Here is a 19163-nt window from a genome sequence, read left to right on the forward strand (position 1 = left end):
TGCATATTGATGTTGTCAGGCCAAGCAAGCAGACTGGGAAGTTGTGATAGCTTTTTGTCCTCTTTAACCTGGAGGGGTCTTTTAGGTAACGCTTCTGTTCAACACAGTGAAAGAATCATGTGAGGGGGAGATTGCACATTGTCATGTCTGGGATAAGAGCACCAAACACTCTGTTCACGGCCAGTGCACTGTAGGAAATAATGATTTAATGTTTCATTTGCAGACAACACATTTGAGGTAAAGCTCTTGAAGAACAGCTCGGGCCTTGGGTTCAGTTTCTGCCGTGAAGATAACCTTACCCCGGAGCAGCTGGGATCAACTATTGTGAGGGTGAAGAAGCTCTTCCCTGGACAGCCAGCTGCAGAAAGTGGGCAAATAGAGATCGGGGACGTCATTCTGAAAGTGAACGGGGCATCGCTGAAGGGTTTGTCCCAGCAGGTTTGTACCTATAGTAGTGAAGCTCATACTGTGGTAGTCCTGCAAGTCTGCATCTGACAGTGAATCCCTCTGTGGCCATAGGAAGTCATCTCTGCTCTGAGGGGAACATCTCCAGAGGTTTCTCTTCTCCTTTGCCGGCCGCCATCTGGAATACTGCCAGACATCGATCCTTCATTGCTGGTAAGGTGTATGGCATGTGACTTTCTGAACGTTATTTGCTATTTGAGGTTCATTCATTCACTCTGGTGGGTTGGTGGGTTAGTTAAATGCAAGATGCAGATGGAAAAATGGGGAGAGGGCTCATAGAAATGAGGTTCTTGGAATAAATCCCTTAGGAGTGCACTAACCATTTTGTGGCAATGTTAAAGGAATGCATGGCTTGAAGATTTTTTTTTTCCTCCATTTTGTGACCTAAGACGTGAGAAATTGGTTTAATACAGTGTGTCTGAGGCGGAGATTTCTTTGCAGCCCAATGTTTTGAAGTTGATATCAAGTAGAAATTGGATATTTCTGTGATTCTGTGAAGGATATTCTGCAAAACACCAATTTGTCTGGTGTTGATGCATGTAAAAGCAGGGAAAAGGTTGTCCTACTTACCTCCTGGAAACTAGAGGTGTCCCAAAGAATATTTTCAAAATGCTCCAGTAAATGAATTGAAAGAACAGAAGGCCATTTTAGGATGCTTGAAGAAGTGGAAATGAAATGTGTTTCAGCAAAAGAGAGTGTAGAAGACAAATAGCCTGAAAATTAGGCTCTTCGTAATACAGGAAAGTGTAAAACTAATGGAGACAGTTCTTCAATTTAAGTTCCCCAGGGAATTCGTCACAGCACTAAGCCTGCCAGAGTTCAAGAAGTGTTTGGACAAGGCTCTCAGGCACAAAGTGTGATTCCTGAGGCTGTGCTGTGCAGGGCTTGGATGATCCTTGTGGGTCCCTTCCATCTCAGGATACTCTATGATTCTGTGATTCTGAGTTACTTTAACATTATTTTCAAACAATAAGATCATTCAAGTCTGATGAGAGAAGTTTAAATGTACAAATACACATTTAAGTGAAGTTAGGATTGGAGTAAGAGATAAGCAACTGAGCAAACTAATAATACAAATAACTACTCCTGTAACAGACCTGTTTGTAATGTGGAATAACAGGAAATTTAGTAGAGCTTCATAGAGCTTTAACAGGAACTTTAATAAAACAGTGCATGTATTAAAAGAAGAGGAAAGTCAAAATTTTCTTTATAACATTATCACAGATTGATGTGTTCATGTACACAAGCATCTGGCTATGAAAGCATAAATGAAGCTTTAAAACTTTTTCTGTCTGCTGGCTGGCATAATTCTTGGGAATATGTGACAATTGGCAAAATTGTTATTCGTTCTTGTGGGAGTCAATAACTTGGTTAACAGTTGCCATTTGGTGTAAAATATCTTAGTTTTTGTAGTCTGTTATTGTTGCTTTTTGGTTGAGAGCTTCTCTGTTTGCCTCCTGTGAGATCGATTTGACTTCAGGAGCTCTCTGAGCCTCAGCTTCTGGTTAGAAGGGATTGCATAGAAGACTGCTGGGCATAGCTTAAAAGCATCTGTCAGTAGGTTTTGTGAAGCTAAAGGCAAAAGTATTTTTGTTTTCCTTAGATGACTTTAAAGGTTATTAGCAGCATATGTTTGAAAGTTTTGTACACTTTGTCTTGCCCAAGTTGCATTGAACGTTTTGAAACTGTGCTATGATATGTTTACACAGTTCAGTCAGTGGCCACTGACTCCTTGATTTTGGTAATTTTATGCAGTCTTCGAAACTTTCTTTTGTCATCAGAACTTGATTATGATGAATTAAATGCTTTTGCTCTTGCAGACTCCCATCCATTCACCCCAGCAAGTTTTTCCAGAGGTCAGCAGAGAAGTCTCTGGTCCATCAAATGGAGAACAAGGTGACAGCTCAGATGAAAATGAAACTACTGATCTGAGCAAGAAAAGGCTGAAGTCTCCCTCCAGAAGAGACAGCTACAGTGACAGCAGCAGAAGTGGTGATGAGGAGGTGATGGACTCAGCAGCGCAGGTGGGCCTTGGCTGGAGTTCTGCACTGTACCAGAGCTCAGGGGAAGCTGAGGCACAAGCACAGAGTCAGTATGAGGCACACCCTGGTCAGAAGGATGCTGTTCGCACCATCCTGTATCCTGATCAAGAGGCTCCCGGCAAGGCAGAGCTTGAGGACAGGTATGCTGCTGATAATGATCCTCATCATACTGCAGAAATGTTGAAGAGAGTAGTTTATTGGACCTATTCATAGAAATACTTTTTTTTGTTTGCTTTTTAGATCGGCATAAAGTCAGTCTTGGCTCATATATTAATTTATGAGTGACAGACACATTGCACTTATCCCTGTTTTTCTTTGTTTTCTGCTTTATCTGTAGTGATCTGCCTTTGGATTTGCCAGTGATCCCAACCTGTAGAACTGTACCTGATGTTACCACGTCCATTTTAATAAATGACTGTTATGCTACTCCTGTCTCTGAGCTGACTTCACAACTGGGAGAAATAGATTCATTACTCACCCAGCTGGAAAAAAATGCTGAAGAATACGAGCCAGTAATACACTGTTTCTGTCTTTCAGGAGCATAAATGTCCTGCTGTGGTTGTTTTAGCCATGATTTTGGGAGTGACTGGATAGAAGTTAGGCACAGTGATTTACAAATGGGATAGTTGTAGGTTATACTTGCACTAATCTGGGTGTGTGCCTTGTAAATGGTACATACAAGTGCCATTTGTAATCAGTTAATTGCAGCTGCTCATACCAATGTCTGCAGGCAATTTCGGTGTGGGCTCTTGGAGAATTGATGCATTTCCATCTGTGAATGTGGAGGCATCCATGTGTACATAGGTGGATGTGTATATGTCCATTTCATGGGTCATTTCATCCTGGAAACCTTGGTATTAAATATTTAACTACCTCTAAACCATGTACTCAGAGGAACCTTAAATGGCCGATATCTTGCTTCTATCTTTTAGTTTTAGGGGGTTGTTCAGAGGTCAGAGAATAAATTGAGGCATGAAGGGCATCAGAAGACCCTGTTCTTTGCTGCATTTATAACTATGAATCCCAAAGATTTTCTGCTCTGCTGCAAGATGGAGCCTGTTTTTGAGGCTCTTCTGTGAAAGCTTCTTGCCACCACAGAAATGTCTTGTGTATCAGAAGGGACTTCCATATCCTCAGATAATCTGTTCAAAGATTGAAAAAAAATGAGATTGAATCTTGGTAGTCCCAGTTGGGAGGGTCTTCCAGGTTATAAAGCTGTTCTAGCCAATACTCCATTTTGACAAGAAACTGTATTTTTCTTAGTCCCTTCTTCAGAAGTTTTTTTTCATCCTTCCTGGTGCTCTGTGATTTTTTTTTATGCAAATGAGGCAGATCCATATCTTTCAAATCAAAATTAATGCAAATTAAAATGGGCAAAACACATGCATGTGTTCAGTTTCAAGATAAGCTCTGTGGTATTGTGTCTCACTTTAGGAAACTATGTTCACTTATTTTGTTCTGAATAATTATGGATACATTGAGATATTTAAAAATACAGAGGCTTTCTTATATGTGGCAGCTAGATAAGGGTAAAATAAGGTGTCAGTTTTGATATGTGCCTTCAAAATTTTGTTTATTCATAGACTTTTATTATTTTTTTATTATTTTATTATTATTAGACATGTTATTTCCATGCAAAACATTATTTGGTTCTGTCTGAACTCATCAGAGATGCTTATTTGGAGCAGCTAAGCTGAGCCTGATAAGAAACATGTCTTGGTCCAGGCTTGTGTCCCACTTAAATAAATTGGTAAATCAGTTGTCTGCTTCCAGCTGTCTTAAATTCAGTAAAATGTTCATATTGCTTCTGACTGCCCGTGTTGTAAAGTGCTGTTCTGTCCTCCTAGGAAGTGGAGCTCCGAGTGACTCTGACGAAGTCAGAAAAGGGCAGTCTGGGTTTTACAGTGACCAAAGGTAATGATAATGTTGGCTGCTACATTCATGACATCGTTCAGGATCCTGCCAAGAGCGATGGGAGACTACGGCCTGGAGACCGACTGATAAAAGTAAGGGAATTCATGTTTTCGGATACAGGGATTGCACAAAAAGGACAACTTTGAGTCTAAAAAAATAAAGTGAGCTGCATTGTGGGCCAAGTCAAATGTGGTTACAGGACAAAGGCATGCACCTCCTGAGAGGCATGATTTGATAGTGCTTGAGGAACAGCAGTAAATGCTTCCTCAGTAGTGCTGTCCTTCTTGGGACCTAACGAGGACGCCTGTGTTGCTTTTGTTGTTGCAGGTTAATGACATCGATGTCACTAACATGAGCCATACTGATGCAGTCAGCTTTCTCCGTGCTGCGCCAAGGACTGTCAGATTAGTGCTGGGGCGTGTTCTGGAGTTACCAAAGATGCCAGTGTTGCCTCATTTGCTGCCTGATATTACACTAATGTGCCATAAGGAGGAGCTAGGTAACACAGAATTAATCTGCTTTTTTGCCCTAAAGAAAAATCTTCCCCTTCAGTTACAAGGAAAGCTTGATTTTTATTTTTTTCCACCTTCTTTCCCTGTGAAGGTTTGTCATTATCAGGAGGCCATGACAGCCTTTATCAAGTTGTGTATATTAGTGACATTCTCCCCAAATCGGTTGCTGCCAGAGAGGAGAGTCTCCATGTACTAGATATTATCCATTACATTAATGGAGTAAGCACACAAGGAATGACTCTGAAAGAAGCCAAAAGAATGCTGGAAACATACCTTCCAACAGTAGTGCTCAAAGCAACCAGGTATGTTCTGGCAGCAAATGCTTCCCTGTACTTTTTGTTTTTCTTGCATGATTTCATGTGTATGAGTATATGAGTAAAACCTGTTCCTGGTATGACAGGAAATTCACCAAATGTTACTGAGGACTGACTCCACAGAAAGGGTCTGTAAATTCACATTTTTGTGCTGCAGTGGAGCACAAGGGTAATGTGGTACTTGCTGTGCTTTGTGCTTTTTGGGAACACATGGCTGTGTCCAGCTATGAACTACAGGTGTTCAAATAGATCCCCTGCAATCCAGGAGGGATTAGTCAGAGACCTGCTGTGGCACTTGGACACTCACAGGTCTGTGGGGCTGGATGGGATTCATCCAAGGGTATGGAGGGAGCTGGTGGGAGAGCTCCCCAAGCCACTCTCCATCGTTTATCACCAGTCCTGGCTCACTGGGAAGGTCCCAGGTGGCTGCAGTGTGACACCCATCTGCAGGAAGGGCTGGAAGGAGGATCCAGGGAGCTACAGGCCTGTCAGCCTGACCTCAGTGCTAGGGAAGGTTACAGAACAGATTACCTTGAGTGTAGTCACACAGCAGGTACAGAACAAGGGGATCAGGCCCAGCCAGCAGGGGTTCAGGAAAGGCAGGTCCTGCCTGACCCACCTGATGTGCTTTCATGACTGGGTTCCCCATCTGGTGGCTGTGGATGTTTATACCTGGACTGAGTGAAGCCTTTGATACTGTCTCCCACAGCATTCTCCTGGAGAAGCTGGCAGCCCATGGCTTGGACAGGTGTTCTCTTCACTGGGTTAAGAACTGGCTGGAGTGAGAGAGTGGTGGTGAATGGTGCTAGTGAGGTTCCCCAAAGCTCAGTACTGGGGCCAGCCCTGTTTCATTTCTTTACTGATGATTTGGAAGAGTGGGTTGAATGTGTCCTCACTCAGGTCACAGATGACACCAAGCTGGCTGGGAATGATTAGCAGTTTTACCAATAGTGCTATTTGCTTTAACACCTGATGATTATCGTGATTTACTTATTTTCCTTAATAAATATTTCTGTAAATATTTCTTTTCACAGAGATGGCCATGCAGTGTTCCCAAAATCCAAAAGCCCTGAGAACTCAAATCCGTGGCCACTGAAAGCTAATGGTAAGTTTTGCATGCTTACTCATTGCAAGTGATATGCACCTGTTTGTAAAAATAAAGGAACTGATATGGGCCTTAAGATACTATCCTAATCCAACTCACTGTGACCAGCTCAAACAGGAGTTTGCTTGATCTTTCTTCTAAAAGCTCCATGAGAAGAGATTCAGCAATAGTGTCTTTATGATGCCATTTCTCGTCTAGTTTAGAAATGCTCTCTAATATAGAGAGAGCTAAAGGGTCCCCTTGAACAAGGACCCAGATGTCAGATAGTGTTTAAAAAAAAAAGAAAAAAGTAGTCAGTGACAGGTGTTTGTGGGGTTGTATCTTGTACATTTTGGGGAAAAGGGAATCAACCCTGTTCCCAAAGGTGCGTGTTTCCACTCTAAGTGGTTAAACTACTTATCAACATTTCTCTTTGCTTTGAGGTGGTTACTTTTATTAGCATTAATGCTTTCTGATCCTATCAAATAGAACATTCAAAAAGCCATTATATGAAGTGTAGTCATTCAGATATAAGTTTGGCAACGCACAGAAACCAGGCAGAAATGCTATTCCTGTCATAACATGGTATTAAATACCCTGCTTCTTTTATAAAAATAATCTATGGAGGCAAATTTAGTTTGTGGGAAAAAGTTGCTGTGAGATTGTTGTTTTTTCCCCATTTTTGTTTAGGCTGTTCCTGTGGTGATCCCTGTGATAAAATGGAAAAGACAACTGATGCTTATGGGCCCAAGGTAAATGCTCCTGTCTTGTGCCTGTTACCATTAACCAGAGAAAAGAATCTACTTCAAACAATTTTAAAACTAAATAAATGAGTGAAACAATCTGTTGATCAAAGGATGTAAACCCACTATTGTCAATTGACATGATTAAGCAGTGATCATAATAAATATGCAAGTTTTTTTAATTGATCTGCTCTTTCTTTGGCACGGTTTTGTTGAAAGACAAATTGTCTTATGAGAAGGATGCAAGGCTATCCAAAATTCTCCATTCAGCCCCCAGTTTCTGCAGATGCTTGCATATTATATTTGCTAGGTGGTTTTCTTTCTTTTTTTCCCTTAGTTTTTTCTGAGAAATGCTGTGTTGTGAGACCAAAAGTACTGAAGCTTGCATACATTTTACAGGGGTTATAATAATGTTAAATTTTACTATGTATTCTCTTGTAGAAGCTGCTGCTTTGTCATCATGTGGGTTTTTTTCTTAGTTGCTTTAAATTTTTTTTATTTGTTCTTGTCATATGAAACTTCCCACCCATCACCCAGGTATCTCAGATGAGAATATGGTATGAATAGAGGTTTGTATTTGTTGCTGAGGAGAACTTTTTAGCAGTTGTTTACTGCTTCAGCAAATTGCCGGGCTCTTGAAGAGTTAATGGGCACTGTTCTTTGCTTTCTCAGGTCAATGGCAATGGCATCCTAGGACCTTCTCAGGGAAATACAGAAAACAATATCCATCACACGAAAGCACTAATGAACCTCTCAGGAGCAGCAGATGTACCTTCCCTTGGACTTGCCAATGAGATATCAGATTTTTCTAAACACGTTGACAAATCAGGTAAGAGGAGGTGAGATGGGAAGAGCATTATTCTGTCTGTATTGTACCAGTCCAAGGGAATCATGGCATTGTTGACTATGCTGAAATAAGTAAATGTTAGGCTGGCAGTCAGTTTTAGAAGATCATTTCCAAGTCTTGTGCTTTGCTTTAGAGGAGTTAGTTGATGTTGAAAGTAGATTTATAGAAATTGGATTTTGTGTTAGAGAGAAATGAAGGCCAGCCATGGTAACAGCTAGAAATAATGCCATGGGTCTGCCCCTTTAATTTAGTTCTCCCAAACCATCCTATACTGGGAAAACTTATCATTTTGTACTATTTGTCTTCAGGAACAGAGGTTCCAGATGATGAGTATTATGATGAGGATGACCACAATGAAGTTGTCCAGTATCTGTTGGATGTTGTAGATGAAGAAGCCCAGAACCTCTTAAATCGGATTAATGTGACTTCAGGGGCTCAGAGTCTTCTGCATCTCAAGAAGGCTGCGTCAGAAAATCACCTGCCAGGTAACGTGAGCCATTGAAAAAGAACATCATTAACAGCAAAACACTTTGAAACAAGGTGCCAAGTAAACAGTTGATTTGTTAACAGGGAGAGTTGACATTGATTTGATGTCTGGACTGGAAGTTTCCCAAGTTGAACACAGACAAATAGTTGCCAATTACCATGAATTTGAGATGCAATGTAAAAAGTGAGGTTCTGGTTTGATCAGTCTGGATTTTGGTTTAAGTAATCTGGGAAAATTATTCCTATTAGAGTTGTCTCTTGAGTGAAATTCATATTGTTTAGGTACCTGGTCCTGCAGCTGCAGTCATGTTGGCATGCTGAAGCATTTCAGCATTTCATTGATTTCAGATTGCACAACCTGGAAATGTGTTGAGATCTCTCAAAACCAAACAATTTGCCAACCTGCTTTGTCTCTTTTAGAAAGACTGGCTTTTTGTCAGTACCTACTTCTGACTGTACATCTTTCTTTTCCTTCATTCTGTCTCCTTGGCTCCTGACTGAGATGTAGTGAGGAGTAGGATTTGTAGTTCCTTTGTGGTGTCACACTATGTATGCATGCTCCAAAAATTCAAGCAAGGTGCTTGCTCCTTCTGTAGAGATTCCTTCTAAAACTCAAGATACACCTTCCAAAATTATAATTATTTCAGGTCATGACTTCAAGGTCATTGGGTTCTTGTCATTGGTCATTGCATTAGAAGTCAGGGATGACTGAGGTTCTGGCTGTGCCAGGATCTCAGCTGAGGAATATCATTGGAGCTCCAGTACTTCCAATATCTTGTAGGCTGTGTTTTGCAACTCAAGATGAATTGAATCCGTAAGGTGTGGCAGCAGGGTGCTTCCATAGCAGACAGATGCAAGTCAGATTTTATCTGGCATGTCCTAATTACATTTTGTTAATCTAAAGAGTGAGCAGAATCCTGGTTTGGACCTACTGCTGGTCTAAATGTAACTGAATTGCAGAAAAACTACTGGCATGGGGAATATGATAACTTAGTAGCTGCAGCCTGTCCATCAGTTATGCTGTGACACAGATATTCTGTGCAAACAACCTCATATCATGGCAGCTGTTCCAATTACAAAATAAAGAAACCTGAAGTCTGATTATCCTATACAGTAAGAGTTCTTTTCCAACACGCCGGTAGCAAAGGGCCTTAAGAAATATCTCTTGGTTATTCTGGCACCTGTATTCCCTGTCTAGTGCCAGACAAGTGGGACAGGATTCGTGTCTGTGAGAGGGTGGCTCCTGGGCATTTTCTGGTGCGTTTATGCTGTATCTCCTGGTTTTCCTGTTCAGTAGAGATGAATGGAAAGGTGACAGAAGATAAGTCTGAGGACACAGACTGTGATGGGTCATCTTTACCTGAAGATTTTTCAGAGGTAGGATGGCAAGAAGCTGGCAGATGCTCTTTCAATTTGTTATTTTCCTTATTGACATAGAACTAGTGGAAATAACAATACGTGTCTTTTAAATGAGAACATCACTGTAGCTTTAAATGATGTATGAATATTTACATTTAAATAGCATGTGATTGTCATAAATTAGCTATATAAGAGAACAAAACATACAGTTATTTTACACTGTTATATAAAGTCCATCAGCTTTCTTTTCAAAAAGGGTGGTAATAAACTACCTTGTTAATGCTACTTCAGCTTTTTAATGTGAAAGATTTCAGTGATTCCTGCTCAGAGAAGGGGAGCAGTCACAGTGAAAATGAATGCTGTGTAGGCTTTACTGTCCAAAATGTGTATTTGAAATTTCTGCTGCTGCTGCTTTTTGCTAGGATAAGTTCATTAGCTTGAATAACATCTATATGTGGTTTACTCTACATTATCATGTGTCTTGTTTTACATCAGTCACTGGATGCCTAGGTTTTGTCTCTTGTTTCAAATCAGCATAACTCTCTATCCAGCACATCCTGGCTCTTCCAGCTTTCTGTCCAGTTAGTAGAGCTGAAAATCAAATCAGGAATCTGGCTCTGTGTCAATGTGCTCCAGGGAGAGCCAGGAGTAAAATTGTCCAAGAATGGCAGTGGAAAAAGCAAGCTGGCCTAAAAAGTATAAATGATTTTGTAGAGTTTTTCTTTGAAGAAGGGTAGAAATGCCTTCCTCTGTGCTGAGTCTTCATTGTCTGTTGAGGAAGGTGTGAATAGGAGTGTGTCACTTAGAGCCCTGTTATGCTACATATCCACAGTACAGGAACTGTGGCTTGACAGAAGGCAGAAGTTTTCACTTATCAAGCTTACCTCATAAAGGGTTTCTAGGTATTAGAAACAAAAAAAGCCAACTGGGGAAAACTTAGATGACTCTATTGCTGCTGTGAGTCAGGAATGATTTTAATATAGCTTTTTGGCCTTGTTACAGTAGAGTATCTGTCCAAGTGCTCAGTGTTCTCGTCCTCTGTTATTTTGGGTTAATGAGATGTCTAAAAGAGGAAAGTCTTTCATTGTGTGCTCCTTTGAACTTAGTACCCTTCAGAAGTAGTCCCTGTAATTGTTAATTGTTTAAAATTTGCAGTATGTGAATGTTGTAACTATGTCCTTTAATGTGTTTTGAAATACTTCTAGCCAACACATGTAAATGGTTGTGAAGACTATTCTGGAGTAAAAGCTGTGCCAGAAAGGTAAGATTTCTTTCCTAGTGTTGCTTGACAGCAAACCTGTGATGTCTGGAAGTCTGAAGTGTAGTATATTGTTATGAGAGAAAAACAACAATAAAAAAAGCAAGAAACCACTCCCAAAACAAACCCAATAAAATATCTGTACAATGTCTTGTTGAATTTTCTCTTGTCTATTCCTTACTTAAAAGTTTGTCATTTGCCTGAATACTAGTCAGCTTTATGTAGTTTACTATGCCCTGCTTTTATTTGTTCCTTTCATAAGTGGTTACTGGACTGTGGTCAGATGTCTCCAAAGAACATAATTTGCATTGTGCTAACAACTTGGTACTTAGATGTGAGGAAAATATTCAAACAGTGCTGTCTTCAGTTCAAATCTATACAAGCTTTATTAGTGTTACATCTTCTGGTTTTAAAGCACTGCAACTCAAATGTAGAGCTGCTATGCTCCATCAGCTCCCATTTGGGTGCCTGGGGCTTTCTGTTTTTTCCATGAAGCATGAAGCATATGCCTGGCCGAGTTATTAGCTGTCCCTTTGAGCCACTCTGAACTTCAGAAATTCCCGATATTGTTTTTCTTAGTGAAATAATTTTGGTCTAAGAGAAATTTCAGTGAAAGTGCATATACTTTTATGCTTTTAAGCTTGTGGGAAGTTTGGGGTTGAGACTTGGCACAGGCAATGACATTATGACCTAAAGTACTTAATACATTCATCACTATCTTCAACAAAGCTAGAAAACTTGCAATTGAAAGTAGATACTCAAGTGTAGTGAATTGTATGAGTGGTACCAATCTCTTATTGGATGCTATTTAATTGCTTAGCCTCTGAAAAGTAATTGCAGTGGTAGTTATTACTAGATTTGTATATTCCTGGCTCTTTTTCCACTGTTACCTTTTTCAGATCCCCTCTGGGGATGTAGAAGAGAAAAAGGGGAAAGAAAAGTTAGGTTTTTGAGATCACTGGTAGGGGTCCAGTCCAGAAATAATTGTAGCTATAAATTACTTTCTAGTGGGGTTTGTTTTTTTTTAACTGGATTGCAAATGTGTTGGTTCTAGGTGTTCTTTCTTACCTCCATACCTTGTCCTCTTGTAGATCTCCTCCACAGCCTTCCTTGAGCCAGGCAGATGAGGATGAAATCACGTGGGGAAGCGATGAGCTGCCGATTGAATCAGTCAGCCAGGAACGTGTAAATAAAGGCAAGGACATTTAACATAATCAGTGGAAAACTTCAGGGTCACATTAAATAGACAGAAATGAATTTTAAGACGTCCTGGATATGTTTTGAGGGTGTCATGACAGGTATAGTGGGGATTCTAACAGCTCAGCAATGCACTGGAAAGGATCTCTACAGCTTTGTGTGACAGGTGTGTGAGAGTTAATAGGAACAAGTATTGGCAGTGTTGTGTCTGTAGTTGTACAGGTGCTGGGACCAGCTGAGATATTTCCTTCCTTAGTATCTATCTGACAAAAGCTGTATCAATCTAATCACAATCAAACTTATATATTTATTGTTACATCATGTGCTTCACATACCAGCTACTCCATGCTCAGATTAGGCAATACTTCCATCTTGACTGTCATTCTTCCAGTGCTGCTCGATGTGGCAGAGTGGAACTCTCTGCAGTTTGATGTGTTTGGCAGAATCTAATCTTCACTTTTTTGGAATAGCATTAGAAATGCCAGTTCCTGAAGTTCATATACAGCGGTCCTTTGCGTTCATTAAAAGAAAAAAGGATAATCCATGTGGTATTTCAGACTAAGTAGATTTAAGACATTTCTAATTGCAATGCCAGACAGATTCTTGGTTTATTAATTTTGTTGGGCTTCAGAGAAGCACTGAAGGCCTGATGGGAGGTAAGCTGTATTGGCAAAAAAATGCCTTTCCAAGTGATAATTGTAAGATGTGTTGTATACATGTTGAGTATTAGTGCTGAAAACAAGTCACAGGCTGTAATGTGGAGAGTTCTGAATTCATATGTGTGTGCATGCATCCATCTTTGTAGGTTCTTGTGTGAAGAACTTACATTTAAAATGTACTTAAAGTTCGTTTCAATGTATTTGGAAATTGGAAGTTCTGGAAAATACTCTGTTCGGTTCCTGGATTCATCAGAGCTGATTTTGTGTCTTACTGGTTTTGCTAGTTAATTTGGTTTTGCCTGTCAAACTGAGAGTACAGCTGTGTGTTCTCTCTGGTGTATGGGGGCATTCAAGAGAAAACAGGTAGTACAGTGGTGAACAGCAACATGCAAATCCGGCTGTGAGCTACAGCTTGTTTCCCTGGTTTTAGCTATTTATTTATATTTGTATCTTCTGCTAGATTTCCCCCTAGTGACGAATGAAGAGATCTCTGCACTCCCTACTGTGAATGTGCTCCCTGGAGGCAAATATTCAGGAGCCAAGTTGAAGTCAGTGATCAGAATGTTGCGTGGATTGCTGGAACAGGGAGTCCCTTCTAAAGAGATTGAAGTGAGTAACTATCTGTCCTTTAAAGTCCTTTTTCCTAGTATGAAACAAAAATAGAATGGCTGCATCATCACTGCCTTGAATACCACAGCTCTTTAATTGGAAGCTCAAAAGAGATGAAAAGACTTAACACCAAAGATTTCTCTCCCTTCCCCCACAAGCTGCTGAGAGATGAGATCAGTTTGAATTCAGTTCATAAGTGTTTTCACATCAATCTTGCTTCTGGTAAGTTACCAAGTGAATATGAGGTAAACAGCCATAGACAAAGGCTGTGAAATCCAGCTGCTGAATGTGAAACCAGTCTTTCCAAAGTCTTAAGTCAGCCATGCTACATGATCTCTTTTTTGAGAGAATGAGATAAAATATTTACTGGCTAGTAGGTGGGGTTTGGTTTGGGGGTTTTTTTTTGTTTATTTCATTTTCTTGGCTGTGTTAAAGATGCCTTCCTGCATTATTTTGCATATCCACATTAGGATTTGATTTTTAATTATTCTATTTGTTAATGACTTGATAACATAACTGCTCTTAATATTATTACCATTCAGTGCTTTCCTAATGCACATGTAATTGCTTCCTTACAGAACCTTCAGGAGTTAAAACCTCTGGATCAGTGTTTGGTTGGACAAGCAAAGGAGAACAGGAGAAAGAACAGATACAAAAACATACTTCCTTGTAAGTCCTAACTCATTTGGAATTCACTGTTCATATTCTGTCACCACCTGTATGGCCAGATGGATTGGATTCCTAATTCCTAGTAAGGAAAAAACTGAAGCAAGCATTTATAAAGCAGTTTAAGATCAGTGAACAATATACTACTGTGCTGCAGTAGGTATGGATGGATGGTCATAGACTTTTCAGCAGTTTCAGCAGGTCCCATGTCTTAAATGATGTATACGTATGGAACCAGGCAAGGTTTTTTCAGTTTTACCCATGCAGAATTGGAAAAACAGACACGTGTACTATTGTCAGTAAATTTCCTGCCATAAAACTCTACTTGTTAGGTGTTGAGGAGAAGTAAGAATGGACAGAGGTTAGTTCTGTTTGAGAAAAATTCAACCTCACTTTTTCAGAGCTGCTGCAGTTCAAATCGCTTATCCTGCCTGTCTGCTGATTTCTATTTCTCCTGCAGACATTTTTTTCTTTATTGAAAGTACTGATTAGTACCCTAAGTTAAGTATTTAAGTGAATTATTTCTTTTAAAGCAAGATGTGGAAACATCTGTGGAGATGAGTGCGTGTGTGAGTGTGTAAGGCTCACCATCTGTACTGTGTGAAGGTCAGATGATGTGCACACCTAACATGAGGTCTTTCTGTTGTGTGGGGATTGCAGATGACACCACCAGAGTCCCTCTTGGTGTTGAAGGTGGATACATCAATGCCAGCTTCATTCACATGCCCGTGGGGAATGAGGAGTTCGTTTACATTGCATGCCAAGGACCTCTTCCTACTACTGTAGCAGATTTCTGGCAAATGGTTTGGGAACAAAACTGTACTGTGATTGCCATGATGACTCAGGAGGTCGAGGGAGAAAAGATAAAGTGTCAGCGTTACTGGCCAGATGTGCTCAATAAAACCACCATGATCAATGACAGACTACGGCTTGCTCTTGTGAGACTTCAGCAGCTGAAGGGCTTTATCATCAGAGTGCTGGAGCTCGAAGAGATTCAGGTGAGTGAATCTAATTCTGCATGCTTAGAGTTTTTTCTGAGTGTTGCCATATTTATCGTTATACTTCTGACTTGCCTGCTTTCACTTGCTTTGTCTACATCAAGAAGTAACCCAGGGCTTCTCCTCTTTGCCCAGTGATCATTACTGGGCAGCTGTTCCTCATTGCAGCTTGTGCTACTCTGTGACCTTTATAGGAGAAGGCATTTGGGCTGGGTTATGATTTCATTATGCTAACGAGACACTAAATTTTGTCTCCCTTTGGCCACAGAAGCATACACGGATAGGAAATCCACTGATAATTCAGTCTGGCTGGTTGACTCCTCTGTGTGATCAGCTCAGTCTGGACAGTAAACCTTACACATTTAAGTTACTTACTAGCTACTTCCAGTTCAGCTCTTGTTTTATTGAGTTACAAAGCATCTTCACTGGGCAAATCCCTCTTTTCTGTGACTTTTCTTTGGGAACTCAATTTCTTTCTTTTTATTCCTGCCACGTGCTACATGTTGTTGGTGTTTTTAAACCTCAGACAGGTGAAGTGCGGCACATTTCCCACCTGAACTTCATCGCCTGGCCTGACCACGACACCCCCTCCCAGCCAGATGATTTGCTCACCTTCATCTCTTACATGCGGCACGTCCACAAGTCGGGACCCATCATCACGCACTGCAGTGCAGGCATCGGGAGGTCGGGCACCCTCATCTGTATAGATGTGGTTCTGGGGCTGATCAGCAGAGACCTCGACGTGAGTATCCCAGGGGATGGGCTCAGTGGTGCTTCTGACCTGCAGGAAATGTGTTCCACTGGATCCATGCAATCTTTTAAAGAGCGTGCCATGCTGTTGGCAGTACCGTGTTTGCTTCTTGGTGATCCCAGGTGGGGAGAGCTCTAATATCTAGTGGTTCTTGGGTTAGCTCAGGGAATCTTAAGTGTCCTGTCTGCTGGTCACCTCAGCAACCAGGTGCCACTTGAAGTATGCTGCAAGGACATCTTCTACCATAGTGGACTTCTGGTATATGGCATGAGAAAAATGGTGTTGCCATGATGGCTTGGGCAATTGATGGAAGGGGTATGCAAATTAACTTTTCCAGCACAACCAGGGAAGTGCCTTCTAGGGTGACCCACAGGAGGGTGCTAGCTTCCCTGTTTATGTCCTTCAGCGGCCTGGGGTAGCAAAACTTTGGTGAATTTCTGGAGAAGATGAGCTACATCACACTTAGCTCAATTGGGTTTCTAAGCACCCTCTGAATGTCTAGAACTTTATAGACCTGAGAAAAAAAAAGTGTTTTGTTAGGTTGGACTGAGGGGCTCTTTTCTGCACACTTAGCTTAGAGTAAGCAAGAGGACATATGTACAGAAAGAAAACAAGGGAAGGGGGGAGTGTCTGATGTGGGACCACATCCAGATTGCCCAGAGACACTACATGTCTACCTGACATACAGAGGCTACAGTGAATTATTTGTTATTATTACCTAATTCTATTCCCTGGTTTGATGCTAGGGATGTTTCTTTTCTCTGCATGTCTGCCTTTTTTTGAATGTTTACCTTGCTGTTTGTTTTGGTAGTTTGACATCTCAGACCTGGTGCGCACGATGCGTCTGCAGAGACATGGAATGGTTCAGACAGAGGTGAGTCTGGATTCCCCAGGTGTCCACTCAACCATCTGATGTGCTAGAGAACTTCACGATGCACACAGCAATTGTCTTTGTGCACTGTAATGTAACATTTGTGTCACAGGAATTAAATCAGATGAGTAGCAGGATGTGTTTAACATTTATAAACACAAGCCGTTTTTAACATGCTGTATTGTTTTGATCTGCGTTTTAAAAAGATAATTCTGCATTTTCATCTTCAAAAGCATGTGTTTAATAGAGGAAGTCAGCTAAGCTTTTTGGGCTTAAAGTTGCATTATAAACTGAAGAGAAGGTCTAAGTGTAGCTGCTGTGAATCATTGATACTATCAGAGATGTCTTGAGATCTCCTTTGGGAAGGTATTCAGCCAGAAATTCAAATCTTTTAGGAATAATCTAGATCTACAGCTAATTAACTTTAGAGATGGTCGTCACAAGGTCTTGTTAAAATCTGCACTTTTTCTTTGAATGGGAAGGAATTGTGAAGTTATAGTTAACAAACCCCTGAAATCAAACCACAAAACTATCAGTCTCATCCCCACCTCACACCCCAAAACATGTATTAGCCCCCACACCTCTATCACTGAGATTAAGGTAAGAAGCTGCACTGTCATCTGAGTTCTCTATTTGCTGGCATTGATGAAAGACCTTGAAATTCACTTGCTCTCTTCATTTCACTTCTGTAAAGTGCCTCATCTCCTTTAGGTGGTTTTGGTGTGAAAGAAGGATAAACATCCCATATGAAATATATCTTTAGTGGCAGATCAGTGTCTGTATTTGCTTTAAGTTGAGGTTGCATATTTTTCCACTGTGGCCTTTTTGTTTGTTTGGGTTTTTTTGTTCTCTTTGGGAGTTGTTGTTGTTGTTGTTGGTTTTATTATTTAATAGAGTAATTAGTATTAAAATCGAGTGCTACGGAACTGTGAAGTGCAAGTGAGAGCACTTAGGTGGTGCAGACATTTTTCACGTGTTCTGTAATTTCCTTTTCCTTGCAGGATCAGTACATTTTCTGCTATCAAGTTGTCCTTTATGTCCTGAATCATCTCCAACACGAAGAACAACAGAGAGACAAATAAAATACTGAAGCAGAAGTGCATTTAAAATATGGAATCAAGGAGGTTGAGAGGCTCTTGAGCATTTTATTTGTCCTGCCAGTAGTTTTCTAATCCCTTTCTCCAGTTGCTGTCCAGTGTCTTTTCTATAAAGTCTCTCCATCATTCCAAATAAGGTGTATAGTTCTAAAGGAAAGGGATAGCTCATAAAATACCACTGTTGTACTCAGCCCCGTGGATACACATGTGAGATTTTTGTATAACAATATTTAATAAAGCTGCTTTTTTTTTTGCAGCTTCCTTATTATGTCATAAAATACTGAAATAAAAATATTTTAATTTAAAAAGAAAAGTAAAGGGGAAGAAAAAAGTAATCCTATAGTACTTCCTGCAGTTCTGCAACTGTTTTGGGGTATTTGTTTCTTACAGGGTGGGCAAGTGGGAGGGATAAAGCAGTATTTTTATCCTGACAAACTTTATTACAAAGACATTTTACTAGTCTATTTTGAAAGCTTGTTCATGGCACAGAATTTTTTGCCCTTCTAGTACAATTACAGCTATTTTATAGAGGGTATCTTGAAATCAGCATTTAAGCTCTAAAAGATGCCTGTTAGCATAAGGGTAGTAGTGAATGTTAACTGTATCACAGTTAATAATGTTTACTTCATAGAATTTCATGTATATATTTATATACTTTTACACACAAAAAAAGCTGAATTATTGGGTGTCTAACCTTATAATTGATTAGGCATCTCTACTCTGTAAATAAAATATACCTAATGTACACTGGTCAGTGGGTCTGGGTTTTTTTATGTAATTGTGACTGATTTGTCTTGGCCTTACATGGCATCATTCCTTGTGGTTGCTGCCCTTAAGACATGAAGGCTGTGCACATTTCAAATTTTGTGTCCTTCTGTTCTTCAGTATCTGTTTGAAAAATCTGGCAGAACTGTGGGCTCCTTTCTGGAGCGTTTCTCTACTATGGTGAAAGGAAGAGTTTATTTTCCCTCCCTCCTTGTTTTTCAGCACACCTGGGCATTGAGACCATATCACTTTTTTGGGTGGTGTTTGCACTGCTACAGCCATGATCTGACAACAATGTAACCTACTCTGCCTACAGCAACCAGGTTTGAGGTTGGAGGCAGGATATCAGATTCTAAGTAGCTCAGAGGTTTAGTGATACTATAAGCAGTCAAAACTATTCTGATAGAAAATTTTCACTTTAAGCTCTGTGAGAGCCTTGGATGGTGAATAAATACCATCAGCCTCGAGTAGCCATTCGAGAGCTTGAGCAATATTCCTGTCCCAGCAATGCTTGCCAGAACTGAAG

At 40.4% G+C, this 19163-nt stretch overlaps 1 protein-coding gene across 6 annotated transcripts in view; it reads left to right on the plus strand.

Annotated features, from left to right (window-relative positions):
* The window catches only part of PTPN13 (protein tyrosine phosphatase non-receptor type 13), a 114717-nt gene extending 96091 nt beyond the window's left edge, over nucleotides 1-18626 (plus strand). For 5 of the 6 annotated variants that reach the window (XM_042049510.1, XM_042049509.1, XM_042049506.1 and 2 more), the window contains 20 exons: nucleotides 224-438; nucleotides 520-618; nucleotides 2286-2647; nucleotides 2845-3019; nucleotides 4355-4513; nucleotides 4749-4920; nucleotides 5025-5235; nucleotides 6282-6352; nucleotides 7022-7083; nucleotides 7747-7903; nucleotides 8230-8406; nucleotides 9702-9784; nucleotides 10972-11027; nucleotides 12116-12219; nucleotides 13341-13489; nucleotides 14068-14158; nucleotides 14816-15153; nucleotides 15680-15895; nucleotides 16716-16778; nucleotides 17777-18626. In XM_042049510.1, the coding sequence (XP_041905444.1) occupies nucleotides 224-438; nucleotides 520-618; nucleotides 2286-2647; nucleotides 2845-3019; nucleotides 4355-4513; nucleotides 4749-4920; nucleotides 5025-5235; nucleotides 6282-6352; nucleotides 7022-7083; nucleotides 7747-7903; nucleotides 8230-8406; nucleotides 9702-9784; nucleotides 10972-11027; nucleotides 12116-12219; nucleotides 13341-13489; nucleotides 14068-14158; nucleotides 14816-15153; nucleotides 15680-15895; nucleotides 16716-16778; nucleotides 17777-17857 (3041 nt within the window). In that variant the 3' untranslated portion in view covers nucleotides 17858-18626. The remainder of the gene's footprint in view (nucleotides 1-223; nucleotides 439-519; nucleotides 619-2285; nucleotides 2648-2844; nucleotides 3020-4354; nucleotides 4514-4748; nucleotides 4921-5024; nucleotides 5236-6281; nucleotides 6353-7021; nucleotides 7084-7746; nucleotides 7904-8229; nucleotides 8407-9701; nucleotides 9785-10971; nucleotides 11028-12115; nucleotides 12220-13340; nucleotides 13490-14067; nucleotides 14159-14815; nucleotides 15154-15679; nucleotides 15896-16715; nucleotides 16779-17776) is intronic. The other variant, XM_042049507.1, reaches the window with a different exon arrangement.
* Nucleotides 18627-19163: the final 537 nt, after the last annotated feature.

This window comes from Corvus kubaryi, unplaced genomic scaffold, assembly GCF_017639235.1.
Source record: "Corvus kubaryi isolate FWS band 111438036 unplaced genomic scaffold, C.kubaryi_AGA036_p1.0 71, whole genome shotgun sequence".
In the NCBI taxonomy this organism is placed as follows: domain Eukaryota; kingdom Metazoa; phylum Chordata; class Aves; order Passeriformes; family Corvidae; genus Corvus; species Corvus kubaryi.